Source organism: Benincasa hispida, chromosome 11 (assembly GCF_027475165.1).
Source record: "Benincasa hispida cultivar pf3 chromosome 11, pf3_genome.v1.1, whole genome shotgun sequence".
NCBI classification, from domain to species: Eukaryota; Viridiplantae; Streptophyta; class Magnoliopsida; order Cucurbitales; family Cucurbitaceae; genus Benincasa; species Benincasa hispida.
In genome coordinates, this window is record NC_143488.1 from 24613259 (window position 1) to 24635924 (window position 22666).

Below are 22666 nucleotides of genomic sequence, written 5' to 3' on the forward strand. Positions count from 1 at the left end.
CTGGAGGGTTGTCTGTCATTGACTTTAGAATTTTTAGTCACATCACAACAATTTTCAATCTAGCAATCAGAACACTTGTTAGATAACTTGTCTTGGACATTAGAGCTAATAGCAGGTAATACACCATTCTTCTCTTCAATAGAGACAAAATCTGAACTATACATAGCATCATCAATAACAATGTTTATATAGTCCATAACATATTGTGTGCGTTTTTTGAATACCTAGTAGATTCCACTATTTGTGGAATAATCCAAAAACATGCCTTCGTCAGATTTAGGATCCCATTTCCTTCTGAAGTCTTTGTCATTTAAGATATAACATCAGTTGTCGAAGATATGAAAATATTTGACATTAAGTTTCCTCCCTCTCCAGATTTCACAATTCGTGTTGTAGGAACTTGGACGCAAGGCAACATAGTTGTGGATATGATAAGCTGTGTACAAGGCTTAAACCCAAAGTGTAGAGGAAAACTTTTGGCATGAAGCATTGCTCGGGCCATCTCTTGGAGAGTTTGACTCTTCTGCTTAACAACCCTATTTTGCTGAGGGGTAATTGGAGTAGAGAACTCATGATAAATACCCGCAGTAGCACAAAAATCATGAAACTGAGAGTTCTCAAACTCACGACCATGATCAGTTCTGAAGCAAACAACATTCAAGTTCTTTTCTATTTGAACTTGAAGATACAAAACTTGAAAGATAGTAAATATTTCTGATTTATCATTAAGAAAACGCATCCAAATGTACCTAAAATAATGATCCACACAAACAAGAACATAGCTTTTTCTACCAAGACTCTCTGTTTGCATAGGCCCCATGAGGTCCAAATGTAATAATTCCATAGTACGATTGGAAACATGAATTTGTATAGGCCTGCTTATGAGCCACATGAATTTGTTTACTAGCTTGACAGTCACCACAAATTTTTTCATTTGAGACTTGCAAAGAAGAAAGACAAAAAATAGCATTCTTTGAAATAGCCTTTTGAATAGACTTGATACTCATATGCCTAAAATGCTTGTGCCATAAACTTGCTTCCTCCTGCCAAGAGAGATGACAGACCTGCGATGTATCATTAGGGGACCGTAAATAACAGTTAAAGCATATACCTACAATGACAAGAGCCTTAGCATCATTTGTGACAATACATCCGTCTTAGGAAAATTTACATTTAGCCTTTAATCATACAACTGACTAATACTGGTAAGATTGATCATAAGCCCTTCACCTAGCATCACATCACTGAGAGAAGGTAAAGCAAAAAATGCAGTTTTCCTTTTCCAAAAATTTTTCTTGTAGCTCCATCCCCAAAAGTAACACGTTTGGAACTCACAAGTTTTAGGTAAAAAATGTAGCTCTTTTCTCCAGTCATGCGTCTAGAGTTGCCATTATTAAAGAACTAGTCTTCTTTAGCTGAAGACCTGAGGGAAGTTAGAATAACATTGCATTTGTGTTGGGCCTCTTTAATCTTACATATAGTTGATCTATAAAGAGAGTTATATCTGCTAGAAAAGGACAAAATGGGCATGTTAGATGAGTTCCATATAGTTAAAAGCAAAAAGGTCTCTTACGTCCTCTTTTTCCACGGTAGTAGCAGGTCCACATTTGTTTAAATTGACGATTGTGCTGATTATGCCCCCTTTTTGTACTGCTTGAGGCTATTTCTTGAAAGCCATAAGATTTAGGAAGTTGCACTTTAACAAACTCAATTTTCTGTTTTCCTTTGAGTCGGGATGATTGGTAGCTTCCGACTACTCTTCTTGATAACCCTAGGCCAACATTGTCACTAGAAGATTTTTCTTTACAAAAGATTTTGTCTAACGTTTCTGATCCTAAATTGAGCATTCTAATAGACTTACACATAGAGATTTTGTCAGCCTTAGGGAGTTTTAGTTCACATTTTAAATCACCAACTATAGATATAAGTCTATGATTTTTAGCGGACAAAGATTCAATCATCTTCTTTTGAACCGTGAGAACTTTTAGGTTGTCCTGCCACTTGTTAAAGAGTGCTTGGTAGGAAGGATAAGCTGAGACAGAGTTATTTTCACTATTGTCACTTCTAGCAAATACATCAAAATCAAGATTCTCGTAAGATGAAGTATCTGAGGAGATGTTACTAACAAGTGCCCTGCCATCAACTTCAGATTCACTATTCCCATCAGAATCAGCATCAGACCAGATTAAGACATAACTTTTATTCTTTCATCTTAGAAAGTTACAACATTCAGCTTGGAATTGACCAAAACCTTCACATTCTCTGGTTTTTTTTTTTCAAATCGTTTGAGCACATGACTAAACTGCTTAGGCAATAAAGAAATAAAGTCAGCAAGAGACTCATCAGACTTACCATTCAATTCATCAAGCTCTTCTTCAACTAAGGACTGCAAGGCCACACTTTTAATTTTTTTTCTCCAATTTTCCTTCAACTGACATTTCAAATGCGAGAAAAGATCCAAATAAATCATCCATTTTCATCTTGGAGATGTCATGAGCTTTCTCAATGGTTGTCACTTTCATGTCAAATTTCTTAGGCAAAGACTTAAGAACTTTCCTAACCAGTTTTTCCTCTGAGATTTTCTCCCCCAAAAATGACTCATTGGCAATATCAAGTAACTGAACATTAAATTCAGCAATCGTTCCATCATCCTACATTTTGAGATTCTCAAACTTCGATGTTAATAGTTGTAATCTTGATAGCTTTACCTTTGAAGTTCCTTCATGAACAATAGACAGAATGTCCCAAGCTTCCTTAGCTGAAGTGCAAGTATTAATCAAATGGAATAGATTGCGGTCCGCACTAGTTAAAAATAGTATTTAAGGCACGAGAATTTCTCGAAAAAGATTCATCTTTAGCTTCAGTCGATTGAATCTCTAGCTTTAGAACTTCTTTGTCTTCAATATTCTTCATAGTTGGAGGAGACCAACCAGTTACAATGATTTTCCAAGTTTTGTTGTCAATAGACTTTAAGAATGCAATCATCTTGGCTTTCCAATAAGATTAATTTGTTCCATCAAGAACAGGAGGATGGGTAGTGGAACCACCTTTCTTCCATGATCGAAGCACCTCAGATAAAGGTGACCCACACTGATACCAATTGAAATTTTTGAAAATGGTTGTAAGCACTCAATAGATGTCTAACACAACATCTTGGTACATTCACAAACAACAACAAAAAATAAAGTAAAGGAAATTAAAACAAACACACCAAGTTTGTTAACCCAGTTCGGCAATAAACCACTTACGTCTAAGGGGCAGTAAGCCAAGGAAAGATAATCCATGAATGTAAGAAAGCCAATTGATTACAATATTGTACTTATTTGTAAGGGAACAAAATTACAGTGACACATGTTCAGCCCGAGTTTGTTGAATATCTAGGCTCCCCCTAGATGAGAGACTCCCTTTCTTGAACTTAGGCTTCCCCTAAGTATATGAACATTAGTGATGAAACACTTGGCCTTCCCCTGAGTGAATGAGACTCCTTCTCACATGATAATATCTTTCTTTCTACTTGTGAACTTTCTTCACAAGAGAACTTAGAATTCCTTAAGTAATGAGAACTCCCTTCTCGATGCAAAGCAACTTAGGCTCCCCTAAGATTTGAGAAATCCTTCTCGATGAACAAAGTCTTAGACTCCCTCTAAGACCAAACAATCTTCATGAATAGTGATGAGAATTAACAAAGAACACACTGCCAAAAATGCAACATAGAGAACTTTGTTTTCATCGGAAAGAGAAAACTCTTATTGAATAAAGATGACATACAATATACTCAAAAAATGAATGTAGAGGCAACCCTAGCAAATGATTTTCTTGAGCATAAATAGCACAACGGAAACAAGGAAAATAATCCCACAAAAAATTTTCAGCCCATCAGAAAGGAAAATATTTCATAAGAAATATTCTAAGAATATGATAAATAAGAAAAGAAATATTCTACAGAATCAGAAACTGAAAAGGTAACTTCTGTGACAAGATCCATCTGGGACAAGAGAAGAGGCAACTCCAAAAAGCTCAAGAAGGTGAAGCCAGGGAATTTAAACAAATATATTTAGCCAATATCATATTTCTAACAGAATGTCAAATCTAAGCTTAAGTTTTTTTCATCTTCTCTCTTCAACATTGTTCGCCCCATGGTTTTGATTCAAAAAGTGGTTAAAATGATGAGGGAGAATGGTGATGAATGACTATGATGAATGGAGATGCATGATGGATTGATTTCTCTCTTGGTAAGAAAATTAGGCGATGCGTTAGTAGTGGATGCATGCACACCTTGTGAATGTGTACAAGTTCTCTCAAGTCAGACCCAAGTAAAAATCTAACTTAGTTTCCTAGTAAGTCTAGGGTCAAATGTAGGGACTCTAGAATGTTCTAGTGCAAACTTTGTTTTGGATCTAATACAAATTTTTCCTAATTATCTGAGAAGTGTTGGTTATTTACACTAATCTACGGCATGCATATAAAAAGAAATAGAAGTGTAGAGGGATAAAGGGGTTTATGGATGAATGGTTTAAAGTGTCAGTGGTATGTGTTGATTTCCTAGCAGAAATAAGAGGTCTAAATGAGCATAATTGAGATGAAATGAAGATGGTGTAGATGCTCTCATTAAGTCAAAAAATTTACAAACACACATAATTTCGAAGGTAAACATATGGAGAAGTGATAAATGGCCAAAGATAAGATTGAATTAAAGATAACAAGTGTTTATACAAACAATCTCAGGTTAATGAAATAAAATGGTGAATGGAAATGAAAAATAAAAAGGAAGAAGTCAAGCTGCAGAGTTCAATCTCTTGTCCCTTTTGGCTTGTTTTTAATGCTTGCTATACCAACTTAATGAAGGAGTTGAGGAAGATATCTTTCTCAAGCTTTTCTCTGACAACTCCTCTTGATCAACGGTGGTAATGATGTCTTCCCTCCTACTTCTTGCTTGCATTAGCAGAGGACTCTAACTACTAGTTTAAGAGAATTTTTAACTGTCTGGGCTAAAAAAGTGTCTAACTCTCTATTCTGCAAGTGGCTTTTCCTTTTATAGGTAAATCTCACCAACTTGGTGATTTGACTGCATTAATTTCCATAACTTGGGACAACTGTCTGCTACTTCTAAAATGCTTAGACACCGCCAGTCAGATACTCATACTTGCAAATGGTGATTTGACACGAACTGCACAAGCCAAATGTATCTTTCATGCATTGAACATTCTCGGACGCATACCCCTTGTGTCAGCCTTAACTACAATATTTAGTAAATTTCTTTGATTCCTGTGTTGAAATGCGTTAGTGAAGCAGCTTTTTACTAAAAATTATACTTTTTTATGCGTTTATCACATGTATAGAATTTCATACATTTTCCGTCATAATGAGTGTGTTTATATCACTAAATATCATAATTATTCCAACTTTGAGAGAACAATAACTTGTATTTCTACAAGTTATCAAACATCATTTTTGAATGGGCTATGTTGCTTGCCCATTCTTCTTCCTCCTCAATTTGCCGTTAATAACATCAATTCTGAATTAAAAGAAAAAATTGTCACAGACGTAATTTTGAGAATCAATATAATGAAATGGTATAATTGGCATGAAAAGTTTCTCCCTATCCCGCCTTTTATATATACTATAGATTTGTGGACATAATTTGAATCCTTATTCATTTTTTAGAGAATTATATTTCTAGCATATTATTCATCAATTTATATTGGTTTCCATTCATCCTATTGGTAAATATTCCTGATGTAGTACTTAATTGCATATTTTGAATGAATGATGATATAGTACTATTGATATACTATTGACGTACTTAAAATGGATATTGAATTAGAATTGATATACAATTGAAACATCAATGTTGTACTTCGATTGGAGATCACTTTGAATGATATATTTCTTATTTTGTATACTAACAGTATCATTGATACACTTTCTTCATCTCTCTAAATTTGGTCTATCAGTTAATTGGCCTACACAATATGAAATATAATGAATATATCAAATTGAATGTGATTGATATACCATCAAAATCATATAAAAAATTTGAAAACAGAACAAATTAACTTATATATTTTATATTTGGTATATCATTTGAGACAATTAACGTAATTAAGATATACCATCAAAACTAGATCAAAATTCCAAAATGTAACACAAGTAACGCCAAGGCATAAATTAGAGTATTGAAATCAAGCTAATCGAATGAAAAAAACAAAAACAAAAAAACAATAATATTCAAAATAATCGAACAAACAACCACTATAACATAATAAAAGTCATGGTATATCAATTGTATAAATGATATACATATTTAACTGATATTCCAAATATAGAGTATATCAGATATACATGCTAATAAAGAATAAGGATAAAATTGGAATATTAAAATACATAAATTACATTAATTTCTATTGCTATATTTACACATTTTGAAAACTATTGCTAGATTTACAAATATCATAATAGTTTTTTGCTTCCATTGCCAATTTCTATATACGCATTTTTGTGGGTGAATTTGGACCTCACAAAATAGGCCAAAAGTCAGGAAAAGATAAAGGAAGATAAATATTAGATAAAGATCTAAGCATATCTAGTCCTAACATATTAGCATTAGGAAAAATCCATCCTTATCATAAGAAGAAAAGGTAAACTTTATTTCATTCTCTCTATAAATACATTATTATAACTTCATATGAGGGATCTGGAACTTGATTTGGGATTGACAAACTCTATGCGATAAAAGTCTCTTATGGTAAAAGACATTGGAGAGTTTAAACCCATAGTAAAAAACCAATCAAAAGACTCCTAGTGGCTAAAACAAACAAGATCAAGAAAGAATACTAGATTGAAAGATAAATAAAGCACCTTTCTAACTTGAAGATTTCAATTAAATTATGGAATCCCAAATAAGTTTGGTTTCAAATTTGAAATTTTCTAATGTTACATTAAAAATTAATAGCAATTCATTAGTAATTAAATATGCCTGACATAGTTATTTTGTTATAATATTTTGTCTTCTTAACGAAATTGTGTGCTTTAGAAAATAGTACTTTCAAGTGAAGGTCAAATTCAAGCTTATATTATATAATATAAAAAGTTGAACCATGAATTCTAACTTGGGAGTGGAGACTAATGTTGTGGGTGAATTTAAACCTTACAAGATAGGCAAACAATCATAAAAAGATAAGTGAAAATAAATACTAGATAAAGTGAATTTATCTAATCATATCTAATCCTAACTTATTAGGATTAGAAAAAATTTATCTCATCCTTATCATAAGAGAAAAAGGTAAACTCTATCTTATTCTCTCTATAAATACATCACTATAACTTCATATGAGGGATCTAGAACTTTATCTGGGATCGAGATCTTAACTTAATGATTAGCGTCCATGATGCTTGTTGGATGCAAAGCTAGAGGTCCTTCTAGGATCCTTGCAAACACTCACAAAGAAAGCTAATTTAGATCAAACTTTGAATCTATGAGGGTCACTCTTAGATCCTAAGACAACTCACTCCAGAATTAGCTTGATTAAGACTAATCCAATGAATTGATTTAAACATCAAATCTAAAGCAAGATTTGAAAAATAAAGACAACACCAAAGGGTTGAATAAGCACAAGTTTTTTTACTATGGATAATCTGAGTTTTAAAGAATATTACAAGCCATTTTATAGGCCAAATGATCGTGGTTAGACCAAGAAACTCAAAAGTCATTCAAATACAATTAATTGCAAATTGTAGAAAATAACACCTAGAAACTTGAAACTTAATTGCATATTAAATTATAAGTCAAAATGCAAAACTAGAAATGTAGAAAGTCTTCAAATTGCCTTAAATATCTCATCTAGAAGGCGAAAAAATAGATATGCACGTTTGACAAGGTTTGACATCACATTTCCCCATACATTGCACACTTGACAACATTTTATTCATAAAATCTGCACTTTTTTTTTACCACCGTATCATCTTCAAACTATAGGACTTTTTCCGTGCCATCTTCATACCATTCTTTTCTTGACTTATTGAACTAATATTATATAAACTTTGGTCTCAAAATTATTTGTTTGTTCTTGTAAATTTGCTAGTTTTTGAAGATGTAGTGTGAATGTCTCTTGAATCTTCTTTGCCTTGCTTCTTATAATTGGTCCTTTAGGTACATGAAATGGTTCAATGGTTGAATTCACATCACTTAAGAACTTCTGACTTCTTCTCGATTATTCAGTTCTTTTACTGACTTAGGCATCAGAGTCCTTTTTCTTTATTTTGCGGATCCTCTCTTTCCTGAATTATAAATTTATTATTGTTGTCACATGGAGGTCAGGTACATTTTATATGGCCAAAATTTGGCATTAATATGCCCAACCAAATATATATACTATATTAAATATATAATAGTGGCACCCTTTACAAATATTGGAACATCTAGAAATTAAATATATAGAATATTTTGCAATAGTACGATATATATTCCAAATTGATCATGTGAGATATTATAATATCAAGATGAGAACACACATAAAAAAAAAAAAAATGGTTTTTAAGTAGATGAATCAAGAAGAAACTTCTCCAAGAGTTGAAGAAAAGAAAGAGCTGGCTTAGTTGCCACTTCCTCCATGTGAACTTCATCTTCATCATCTCTTTCAGTCCCATAAACAACCTTTACATCCACTAGGGTTTCCTTTTCTTTCATGGAAGAAAGCTTGAATGTTGTTTTGAAGGAAGAAAATCCTCTTTTTAAGAGAATTCCTTCCATCACTTCTAGCCCAAATTCATGTTTTGTCTCATCAAGTTCTACAATCCTTTCCTTCTGTATTTTCACAATCTTCACACCTGCAAATCATTTTCTTGGGGTTTTTGTATGATTTATTTGAGAATATTTTATAAATTTAAAGTCCAATTATACACCATTTACTCCTTATTTTATATTCATTGTAAGAGTTGTGTCATGAACTAAATATTTGAGCTATATCTGTTTATAATATATTGGGAAAAAGTAATATTCATTCTAATACTTAACCTTTTTTTGGCTGTGTTAAATTACTCATTCACCTACATGCATGAGTCAATTGTGATATAACATATTTTTAGAGTAGGAGATCTAAGAGGCTCTGTATTAAAATTTCTATAATATCATTTCCTTTTCAATTAATATTGATTTCCACTTTTTGAATCTTTTACAAATTTTTAAGCATACAAGTAATGGAAAAAGTGATAGAGTGTTTATATAATTAATTTTATTACAACTCATCAACTTAAGCTTTTGAATCAATGAGTGATTTAACATTCTAAAATCATTTAGGGGTTCGTGTGATTATAACAATTTAGTTTTAAGTTTTTTATTTTTATAAATTAAGCTTACAATGACTTCTTCAACTTGTTAGTTTCTTTAATTTCGTGTCTTATATCTTAGGAATATTTTCAAATTTAAAGCTATGTTTTGAAAACTAAAAAAAAAAAAAAGTAAATTTTAGCATGAAAATCATGGGAGTTAGAAAACAAGGATATATAATTTTAAAAACAAAAAATCACATAGTTAATTAAATGGAGACTTAACTTTATATTTTGTGTCTTTAAGTTATAACTAACTAGATATGCCTCATACACATGAGTTCACCATATAATTTCACACAAGGATTCAATTCTCAAGATTTTTCTAACCCATCAAATTATTGAAGGGTGATCAAATGATTGCCAATGGAAATTACAAAAGCTAATCTAACCATTCACAAATATTATCTCATAGAAATAATTATATATATGAAAAATGAACTCACCACGGCCAAGATGGAAGAGCAAGACAGAGCCAAGGCCACCATTTCCATGAATGAGCTCAATTTTTTCAACAGTATTAGGCATGAGCTTTGGAATGATAAATCTTAAGTCTTTAACCAAAGCTTTCCAAAGGGTTTCAACTCCAACCCTAACTTTTGCTTGAGCTCTAGCTTCCTTAACCATGCCTTCTCTTTTGTTGGTTTCCCCTTGTAAATTACAAAGACATTAGTTTTTGTTTATAAAGAAGAGATATTACATTTTTGGGACAAGAGATCAGCACGTGTAGATGACAACTCAACACACAAAGCAAATTGGCTTCTATTTAATTTATTGTCGTTTAATCACACATGGTGTTTGTTTTTTTGTTGCTTTTGCACATTGTTCTAGGGTTTGGTTTTTGGAGAGTGATTGAGAGCTGTGGAATCTTGTGAGTACTTGAGTATATGCATGCATCCATGAAATGTATATTATATATCTTATAAAGAATTGAATGGAAGTGTTTACTTCATTCTTATCCGTTTGTTTGAAAGACAATTTTGTTATTGATGTGCTTGAAAATTGAGGCTGAATTATAATCCTTATTAAAAATGTGTTAAGCTATAGAGGAGCGGGTTGTAATGGTTGTTAGGAACTTAGCAACAACCTTTCCCATCACACTTATTTGAGGATGAAAAACCCAAGTAAAATGAAAGGTGATGAATTTATCCTATGTAAATTAAATTCAATTTTACATTTATCATATGTAAATTAAATTAAATTTTACATTTTTTATCATATTTAGTGTGGGAGAATTGAATCTTTGACCTCGAGGCACCATTGTTACATTCTAATTTTTTGTTTAATGTTTACATTCAAATTGGATTGAGACATCAAAATGAATTAAATGTTTTGTTTACAAATGCAACATTTTTAGTTACTTTTGTTTGATGAAGAGTTATACTTGTATTTATCAAGTAATTACTCAATCAATTGAGTTATGTTTGACATATGTTTCAATCTTGTATTTATATTATTATTTGGAGAGTTACTAAATTACTAACCTATTAATAGAAAATTGGTTATATTGTGTTGTATCACATTTTTTTTAAGAGTTATCTTTTTTCTATCTTTTTTTGTTTTGATCTTAAGTTGAGGATAGAAAAAGTATCTAAGAGTTTTGTCAGATTCGGATAGTTCAACGACGTTGTTCTACCTTAATTAGTTATTATATCATATTGAGATGTTTGTTGTAGTTTACTTGCAATCCGTGTAAGGGAGATAATTGTCTTTAAGACGATGATTTGTAAGGGTGTCTCGACTCCCTATTGCCTTCACTACAATAAAGCTTGAATTTCATGGCATTTTAAAATTATCACAACTATAATTTGTGATAGTTATTGTGAGTCGTAGTATTTCTTATAAAGGTGTCAATATCAATGATTCTTTTTGAAAATTTTTATAATTGGACTTTTATTGACAAATAAATAATTGTCAACAATAAATAGTTACTAACAGTTATAAACTGTCTCTGTCAAGTTTACTATGGTATGTTATTCTTGTCATAAATTGATTGAAAATTGACTTATTTCTGTATCATTATGAGTATTGATGATAGTTATAAAATGTCAAGAAAGAATATATAGTGACAGTTTTTTCTTGTCAAGAATATTGAACCATGACACTTTTTAAGAGTATGTGACATTTGTTTTCTTATCAAGAGTATGTGAACCTTGACAATGTTTTATGTCAACAAATATTCAATCATGTCACATTATTATTGTCATTGCAATTTATATTATGACACTTTTGTATTGTCAATAAAATTCATGTATTGATAGTTTGTTATTTCTTTCAACCCTGTTATTACATACACTACAAGAAATAAAGGATGCAATAGCTAACGAAAAAGGCTATAAAAGACTTTTCATAGCCTTTTTCGAAGGTCCTGACAACCCATGTTATTAAAAGTCTGGGACTTTTTATAGCCTTTTTGTAGAGCTATAATGAATACTATAATAGAATATGAAGATAGAGTATGTATACATGGCTATGCAAACATTCAATAGCATTAGTCATTAAAGCTATCTTTAAAATATTATAGCTTGCTCTTAATACTATCTTTATTATATAATAGCCTTTTCTTAATGCTTTATTTGACATATGATAACCTTTTTTTAAGGCTATTATATCATAATATTTAGTTTTAATCTTATGTTATAACAAACAGCATTGAAATTATGTCCATTTACATTACAAACACTTGTTTTAAGTTAAATAAACATATGAAATAATTCACAATGTATGCATTAAATACAATGACTTCCTTTCATTATTGAAATTTAGTAATCAATTTACATGAGAAACAAAAAAAATTATCCAAATAATACAAAAAATACACCAAATATAATTTTCAACCATACAAGGTTCACAAAATACAAAATTCATCAAGTTTTGAAGATTATAGTATCATGGAATTGAGTTTCCATCTTTGATCTTCATCTACCTACATAAAAAGTGAATTAGCATCAGATTGGTTCCCAAAACCACAATTGAATGTTAAGACTATATAAAAAGTACACAATTGTCATTTTGACTCTTAAACAACCTAAAAAAATATGTGGTTCATTAATAATAGACAAAGTTATGTAAACACAATTCAGCACCACTTTTATTACAAAGAAGTCTAGAAATATTTATTACTTTCAACAAATTAAGCAACAAAAAATTGATCAATTCAGCACCACAACAACTCACTAAAGATACAACCAAATTTCCACATATTTGGGTAACAATATCAACCAAAGATAATATATTAAGGCCAATCAGCTGCAGTAAAAAAAAATCCATGTCCTAAGTGACTAATTACAACACCTACTCACACAAATTTAAATAAAAAATCAGAATATGTGAAATTTAAGAACTTACACAAACTTGTCTTAAATAAATATAAACTCCTTTAATTAATAAGTCAAAATCAAATCACGTACCTCACTTTTTTAAGAATCATTTGTATACCACCATCTTGACCTGCAAAAGACTATTCAATTGAAGGGAGAAGAAAGAAAAGAATGTTAAAATCAAGAATCTAAATTTCACGATACAAGATAACAAAGTAATCAATAATAGTTTTTTCGAATAAACGAACTTATTAAAATGAAAGAGGAAAAGTAACACACAATAACATCGAGTGGGGGAACATCGAGTGGGTTTTATTCTACGAAAGATCTGGGCGAGCATCGAGTTCTTCACAGTGAGGGAGTTTTGGACCGGATCGAGGATCGGATCAAGACTTGATCGAGTTTTGGACCAGATCGAGTTCTTTTATCGGATCAAGAGTCGAGATCTAGCATAAAAGTTTTACTTTTAGCATGAGATGGTACCTGCAATTACCTATTCGAATGATACCCATACGAATTAAATTCGAAAGCATGAATGTTCAAGAGTTGATTGAAGTCAAAACATAAAACTGGTCTAAAAGGGTAGGAGGATCTAGTTGAAGGAACTCTTAACGAAGAGCATCCATGAGCGCATTCGGATCTTTCCGATTTCATTATGACCGAAATACAACATACACATTCTAACAAATAGTTATGCAAATTAACACTAATTAACGATATGCTTCGATAAATAAAACACAAGGGAATGAGTTCTCATATCAGTTGAAGACTCTCTTCAAACATTGAACTCAAAGCAGCAGAAGAACCTCTACAAGCTGTATCGCCCAGCAAATCAGTTGGCTGCGACAGCACGATCGTCTACTTAAACGGTAGCAACATGAACAGTCACGAACAAGTAAACAGCGGGGACGACACCACCAATTGGAGCCCTTGGTATTCTCGGAGTGAGAATCCAAAGTGTGGTCTTTGGTGAATTTGGTAGAGGTAGGAGGAAAGACAGATCATGTAGACGATAAGCAAGTGGGAGAGAAAGAGCTATTGTATAGTAGGGATGCTTATCATTTAGATGAAGCTACAGATCGTGTAGGTTTTACTAAGCGATCGTTTAATAAAAGGTAGACGATCGTTTACAAAATGCGACACGCTATGCGATCGTTTAGGAAAGCTAAGGGATCGTCTAGGGAAAGTCGTGCGATCGTTTAGACGATGAGCTACTATCGTGTAGGCTCTCAAGCTAGGCGATCGTTTATGTTTTCGCATCGATTGTGAATTTTCAAATTTTTTTGCCAAATCAAAACAATTTTCATTTTATTCATTGGTTACCATAACCAAATGCAGCTACTCCCACTAACGCACGATTGAGGAGAATAATACGACCAATTATCTAATAATTAATCAATTTAATAATTAATGAATATAATCATATTATATTCTTACCCTATAGTTTGATATCACATATCTACTATAGTAATTTCTCCTCCACTTGATATAAATCATATTTATATCTAATTTCCTCTCAAATAATGTATCTCATACATTTAACCAATTATATCATATATAATTAACCAGTTCAATTATATCATATATAATCGAACTCTTTCTTGTCAATTTGAACATTTCAAACTGACCCAAACATTGATTCTCGACTTTATCCAAGCTACCCAGGGGACCTAATGGATCTGTAGCTCGAAGCTCCAACGGTTCGTGAATAGCTGACTAAACTCTTTAGCCACGAGATCCACCATCCGTTAACTATCAGACATTCCACAAAAGACCAACAACTGAACTTTTCTTACCACAAATATATTTCTGTGTCCATCGGATATAACCAATCATGTGTACGATAACACTTCACAGATACTCGTAAGTACAACTGAGCCAATTTATCGTTTTTCCCCTGTAGTTACATCTCACTCTTTAAGTACCACTCATTCCTCTAATGAACAATACAACATAGTCCAACTATGTGTGAACATCTCTTAAGCCAAGAGAAGGTGTGTGGCGCCACATCGTTCAAGCCCTGGAATCAACCCTTAAAGAAGCTATCTATTTACTTACCTCTGCCTCGGGGAATGAGTGAATTCCATCTTATGTAGCTGAGTTCCCAGCTCCCAAATCAGACGAATCCCCAAAATGGTAAGCTTGAATCGGCGACCTAGCCACTTGTACCCATACAAATCAAAGGACCGCCCTCAATGGCAGGAGTTCCCAACTCACTCAGGATGGAGATCATGTTACCTATGGTCATCCTAGTGAAGTGAAGTCTCTGTTATGAACGGTGTTATATAACGAGATGTTAACACTTCGTGGTCAAGTCTTATACAAACTCTTTATATAGGATGCCTCCACTCGTATGTCCTCTACACGAATGATCAGGATCAGACCATCTGTGACAAGTCACAACACTTGTGACCATTCCATAAAGCGGGCCGCATCCGTAGCGTTACCAAGATAAGGTTTTCCTCCTATATCCATATACTACAGACCATGTTGGTTATCACTCAAGACATGATCCACTTGTATGTCACAACATACATGCTTAAGTTACATACAGACAACCAGAGATTTTGTATTTATTGATTTGTGGTAAAGCAAATAAAATATACAACTAAACAAAATTAAGATGTGAAGTAAATATCATATATTATACAACACAAGCGTTCGTACAAACTGTTTACAAACTACAGGACACGAGACTTTAAGACATCAACCCCAACACCAGTCACTAACCTCGAATCGTTAGCTTCAAGTATCCAATAGTTTTGAGAGAGAGATAGAGATGGAAAGAGTTGGTAGACAAAGTGCCGGAGTGAAATCCATAAAACCTAAGAGTTGAAATTGAAACACAAAAGAGGAAGAAGAAGAAGAGTGCGTGTTCTTACCTACAAAAGAAAATCTTCTTCATGTAACTTGCGAGCCCTAGATTTTTGGAGTTGAGGAAATGAAAATTTGCAGATGCTATTAAGAGAGGAAAAAAACAAGGTTTCATCTATCTTCTAAATTTTTGTGCTTAACAGTTGACAATCGTACCATTACCAAGATCGGTGGGGATGGATTTGAGGCCTGGCCCTAAAAAGGGATTAATATGAAATAAGAGTCCAGATTCAACAAGGTAGCTTTAACGGTCTCGTCGATGATGAAGATTGGGTTCTATGAGAAGAAAGAAAAGTTGAGATTTGGGAGAAATAAAGGTTGAGATTTGAGAGAAGGAAGATCTAGGTTTTTTGTGTAGAGACGAAGAAAGGAAAGGACGAGAAATAGAGAAAAAGAAAGAAAGAATTTTACGCGTCAGGTGGATAATTAAAAAATTTTAAAGCGCGTCCCCCAAATTTAATTTTTAACAATTTCCACATTTTTTTAGGGATTCCATAGCCTATTGTTAAAAAGGCTATGTCCAGAAGGTATCATAAGCTCTATTTGTTGTGATTTCCTTAATCAACTAATCCTATTTAAATACAAAAAATAAGCACAAACATAAAAGGATTTAAAATATATAATGATAAAGTTGTTAATTTTTTAACAAATAGATTGACTAATAATTGGTAAAGGTTTTACAAGAAGTAAGTTAAGTATAGTACACTGCAACCAAAGTTTTGCCACTAATCCTACAAAAAATCTTATAAACATATCAGTTGCTTCGTGGCTTCACTTCGTGGCTTAACTGCTCCAATGAATTCTTGCAAAACCTAGGTAGAAAAGAAAAAATCATTTTAGAGTTTGGCTTTACACATCAATATTGACAAATTTTTTCAACTCATCAATCTTGCTTAAAAAGTGTTCAATGAATCTAATATCAAACTAAATGGAATAGTTCTAAGGGTTATAACTAAAATACAATATGTAAATAAGTTTTGAAAGGAGTTTAAAGTTGTTCAAAGAATAACACAATTTTAAATCATAATGCATACACAGTGAATCCAATCGCAAACTACAATAGAGAGTTTCCGAGAGTTATAAACTAGTTTCAATATTTAAAAAGAGTTTAAAATGAACTAATAAAGTTAAGTTACCAATATGCCAATAGTTACAATATGCAAATAATCCAAAGTTCTAAGGAATCCAAAAGTCTATAGAGATAAAAATGTACATTTAAAAATGAGATGTGTTGGGTGAAGGAATGGAACTGCTCGCGCAAGCGTGTGAATGTCGTGCAATTGATTTTCAATTTTGAAAAACACAAAAATAAAGAAGTTTGCATACAAAAACATACAATAAGATAAACATTATAAACTCTAAGCATGTTGTTCTACTAAGAGGAAGGAAAGAAGTACTTACCCTTATTGAAACCTATTATCAGATTTCCTCCCCAAAGGTCATGATCTCAGCACTGCATGAACACAACAACATTTCCAACGAACAGGACAACACCATGCAACGACCTTGCTATTTTCCAACAAGGAATAAGAAAGTGTGGTCTCCTTCAAGCTTTTGGGAAGGAAAAACTTTATAAAGATGATATGAGAATTTTTCTTTTAGGGAGATATATTCTTGAATCAGTATTTTCATGTCTGTTTTCTCCCCCCTCTTTTTACATTCATACAGAATCAAAGGTGAGGATGGAGTGACGGAGTAACTCCCACATGAAAACCAACGAGTAACTCCCCTGTAATGGAGAGTTATTAATTTTATAAAAAATATAATTAACTAACTCTTAGTTAATTAACTATATATTATGCATTCTAATCATATTAAAATGCAATATCTCTTATAACCTATAGTTTTAATATGAATCTCGTTCACATTAATTTTAACCTATTGTATTATGTGAATCTTATTCTTATAAATAATATTTAAATCTTATTCAAATATTTATCTCTCACATATTATATAGTTTTAATTATAAATCATATTTATAATTAATTATATACTATAATGTATTAATATATATCATACACTACAAGAAATATCACTTTCCATAACATTTCATTATAGCATTTGTCAGTGCCCCCCCCCCCCCAAAAAAAAAAAAAAAGAAAAACGAAGAGGCGCGCACGGTTTAACTTATGGGTAACATTTCTTAAATTCTTTTCCCTCTATTTTACATTTTTAGTCTCCTGCAACAATTCTTCTCTCTGTATCAAATCCCTATTTCCTCCAACCCTTTAGTCTATTCTTCTTTGTAAATTTCAAATCCCTAATCCCCTCTCCCATTTTCCATGCTAATTCTTGTTGCTAACCCTGATCTTGGTTGAATATGGAGGACGAGACTATGACAGGTTTGGCAGAGGATTCAATAACAGGTTGTAGTGGCAAGGCGATCGTGGTAGTGGTCGTTGTTGCGAAGGGAGCCGTGATGATAAGGAAAAGTGGGTTCCAGTCACCAAGCTCGATCGCCTTGTCAAGGAAGGTTAGCTTCAATCACTTAAGAAGATTTACCTCCATTGTCTCCCAATAAAAAGGAACTTGATCGTCGATACTCTTATCGGCCTCACCTCAAGCATGAGGACATGGAGATCATATCCTTGAAACATGGTCGGGAAGAGGACTAGGTTTAAGGTCTTCGTTTAACTGTCACTTTATAATCCCTGCTTCTCGTGGTGTTGGTATTGTCACTAGTAAGCTTTCCAAGAGGTGCTTCAATTCACTGGTTTTATTGAGAGGTTTTTACTTCTTCCAGTAGATCAATTAAGACACTTAAAAACTTTGTGAAGGTATATCATAATATGATGTGTATAAATATATATATTAATTACTTTTGTTGAATATATGATTGAAATATAAGGTGTTCATTATTATAATGCGTAACGATCTAACTTTTTATTATACATTCAAGACGCTACTACATGCATGCATATGTTTGACAATATATTTTTCAAAGGAAAATTTAAATAATAAATAAAAAATACCAAAACTTTTATTTCATTAAATGAAGTTTTAAAATAATAAAATCCTAAAAACAAATCGTTCGGGGTACCCCTGACTCTAATTTAAAACAAAATGAGCAAATAAATAAATTAATAAGTGAAATAACCAGAGTTTGAAATGCTAGACTCCTAAACCAAAACATATCAAATAAATAGAAACATGAGTGCGAAAGTGATATCGTATCCCAATGGCCAGGGTCACGGATCCCTATTGCCTTCGCTGATTTATCTTTACCTTTACCTGAAAAAAAAAAACATGAAGAGGAAATGATGAGTATATATATATAGTAAGAGACCCACTACTGGGCCCACTAGATGAACTATTAGACTTCCTATCGGGACTAGATGCACATTACGCATCGTAGGCATAGGTATAAAGGGCAAATCCGGAGGCACACTTTCATAGGTAGTGCCCCAGAGGGACATAATCATAAACATAAGGGGTGATCCCAAGGGAGCATCGTACATAGGCATAAGGTCTGAGCCTAAAGGCTCATTACATGCAATGTGCATAGCCAGGTAAGAATACTAACAATCACTATAGTTCAACTTAGGCATAAGCATACAGTCATAGTCATAAATCATGCTTAAGAGATTTTAAAACAGTCTCTAAATCCATCCATCAATCAAACATGCATCAAAACATAATATCAAGATTTCCATCGCATAAACATAACCTTCCACAATCCCAACCGACCATCAAGCATGTCATAATATTCCAAGCCAACATAGAAACTAAATCTTAACACATACTTGGGTTTAATGACGAATCGGCAGTAGGTAACTTACCTTAAAGTGCAATTATCCAAATCAACTAACTTGTATATGAAGGGAAACCATCGAAGGTTTTTGTGCAGAAGCGGGGATTGATCTCATTTTTCATTTTCATAGAATTTTAGAATTACAGAATAAAAGACAAAGAGATTATGCATTATATCTAAATTTTACAGCATGTATTTGAGGGAAAAAAAGGAAGAAATATACATTACCGTTGAAGAACACTTCTTCATGTTTCCCTCAATCTGGAACACCACCACAACTGGAACCTTCTGTATTCTCTAGAATTGAGAATCGGCAAGAGTTGTGGGTTCTGACCTAGATTTGGAAGAGGGAGGAGAGATTGAGAGGGAGAAGAAGAACCTTTCTTCTCTGAGTATTTTTAGGAGAGAAACTGAAAGTTTTTTTAGTTCCTCAAATGGTGGAAGAAGACAACTAAACTCCCAACCCTACACTACACATTTTCCTAAGAGGGTTAAGGGGAGGCAGTTGTAACTCCCTCCTTTTAATTAAATTAAATATAAAATTAATTAAATTAAAATAATATATATATATATATATATATACATACTATGGCTGTTTTCAAATATAGAAAAATGAACCAAAATATTTACAAAATATAATAAAATTTTAGAACTAGGAATTATAGGCCTTGATAGACATTGATAGACTTCTATCAGTGTCTATCGGTGACATTGATAGGCAATGATAGAAGTATATTAGTGTCTATCAGCGTCTATCATTCATAATTCTAAAATTTTGTTATATCTTGTAAATATTTTCAATAGTTTTACCATTTGAAATAATTTCTCTATATACTATATGTTATATCACATATAACATAAACTTATAGTTTTATATTGTATCAAATAGAATATAACCTATAGTTTTATCATCTCTCAACAACGCATGATATTTAATATAAATCATATTTATACTAAAATCAATTATATGAATCTCATCCATATAATTAATATTCTAATAATATTCAAATATTTAATTCCTCTTAACTATTTATAGTATTAAATGTAAATTATATTTATATTAAATTTATTTATATGAATCTCATTCATATAATTAGTATTTGAATCATAATCAAATTCCTCTCAAAATATTTTATATTATAATGTATCAAATACATTATATTAATTATATCACATATAAATAATTTAATTAATTATATCATATATAATTAATTCACTCAATTAGTTTAAACACTTAAAATTAATCCAAAATTAATTCTCATTTAAATCCCTATTGAGCTATAGAGGAGACCTTATGAACCTGTAGATTGAAACTTCAATGGTACTTGGATAATTAATTAAACTCTTTAATTATACCCAACATCCATTAACTATCGATCACTCCGCTAAAGACCGATAGCTACATTCTTCGTACTACATATAAATTTCTATGTCCATTAGATATAACCAATCAACAGTGCGATGACCCTTCATAAATTGTTCGTAAGTACAGTGGGCCAAATTATCGTTTTGCCCCTGTGGTTACATTTAACTCCTTAAATACCACTGATTCCTCTAATGAACAATAAGTCATAGTCCGACTTTCGATTGAGAGTATACTCATAAAATAACAATTATTTTATCAATAACAATTTGGTTATACAATGTTTACAAACTACGAGAATACACGAGATTTAGGACACCAAACCCAACAATCCAAACAGTATACACCTTGAATCAACCCTAGCCAAGAACCAAATTTAATTAAAATTTAAGGTCAATTTCCCAATCTAAAATAACCCCCAAATTGCTCCAATCAAAATAACCAAAATTAAATCCAAACACTTTTGAACGCTCACTGAACAAGTGGTTCAATCTGAAACCACTTCAAAGCTTCAACCAAATAATCCAACCAAACAAGAATAAAAAACTTATTTTACAACATCCTTAACATTCGGGAAATTTGTAAGGATGACCCATTTTTTGGGTCCAAAATGTCAAATGACCCATTTTTAAAAAATAATGTCAGTTGAATCGCCATACCAAATTACATAAATTGCCCTCACAAGTACCTCACGAGGTAAGTCTCGCTCTCATCTGATTGAACACTCTCGCTTTTGCTTGAAATTTCCTGATTTGATGTGATTGCTCGTCAGTGTACGAATGATTTGACAATTTTCACGACTGAAGCCTCAAATCAATAATACCTAAACACAATACAATGGTGATTTCTTTAAACTCTAAACTCCATTTCAATGGTGATTACTTCTCTGGTTTTCGACGACGTTTTGTTGAACAGAGATTTTTCGAACGGGGATTTCCAAGATGAGGCTTTTTCAAAACGGAACAGGTTTTTCAGGAAGGTGTTTCATTATTTTGAGTCTGTTTAATTATTTTTGCTGTGTTATTTCTGGAAAGGTAGCATTACGAAATTTTGTATTAGGAGAGAGAGAGCGAGAGATAGAACAAGAGTGAGAGATAGCAAGAGTAAGAGAGAGCGAGATTAAGAGAGAGCGAGATTAAGCGAGAGCGAGATTAAGAGAGAGAGACCGAGATTACGAGAGAGAGCGAGATTAAGAGAGAGCGAGATTACGAGAGAGAGCGAGATTAAGAGAGAGCGAGAGTACACTTCAATTGCTTGTACAACTTAATGACAAATGTTCTCTTACTTTCTAGGATGACAAAAAAGTGTCTACTTATTTGACATAGAGGTGATTGGGATGAGAATGAAATTTCGTATATTAGGGGAGAGTTAATAGGAACCATTGTGTCTGTAGAACTTAAATCTCACATTTACAAGGTTACAAATGTTAGTTCTTCAGAATTTCATCTTATACTGAGAGTTAAATATAAGCTTGAATATGAAGTCCCTCCACAATACATAAGAAATGATGATGATGTTCGCTTCCTTCTTTTCCAAGAAGAGCTTAGTAGACTTCAGTTATCTGTAACGCTGAAATCGAATTAGGACGAAAAAATTAGAATGAGGTTTGGAAATGTAAGTTTATGATCCACGTCACAGTAGTGAAGTAGGGATGGTATTGTGACAGTCAATGGCTTCAACCAATTCCACCAGCTTTGTTATTGATGTGTATGACGGAAGTGAATCGAACATGAATATATGGCCTCTGTTAATGTCCATTGCAAGGACCATTCAGTGCTCAATAATATTCATTTTTGTATACACGAAATCCACATATGCCCATTTGACATCGAATTTAGCTGTGACGTAGTCCTTGTACGTGTCTTCATCATCCCATGCTAGGGTAGCCTTCAATCTCGTCTTATTCTTTATTCGTTTAAATATCCCACCATGAGCATTAAGGTGACTCTACCAAATAAAATGAGAAGTTAAGTAATGAAATATACTATGGTAAAATGACTATGCACAACAAAATATATCAAAATTAACTGTTAC

General features: G+C 32.4%; 1 protein-coding gene across 1 annotated transcript; it reads right to left on the bottom strand.

Annotated features, from left to right (window-relative positions):
• Positions 1-8411: 8411 nt before the first annotated feature.
• On the bottom strand, positions 8412-9987 carry LOC120091566 (phytohormone-binding protein-like). Its single transcript, XM_039049658.2, has 2 exons — positions 9771-9987; positions 8412-8826 (listed from the first exon to the last, which is right to left on the bottom strand). Exons 1-2 carry the CDS (start codon positions 9949-9951, stop codon positions 8534-8536), a joined length of 474 nt encoding a protein of 157 aa, XP_038905586.1. The 5' UTR covers positions 9952-9987; the 3' UTR covers positions 8412-8533.
• Positions 9988-22666: the final 12679 nt, after the last annotated feature.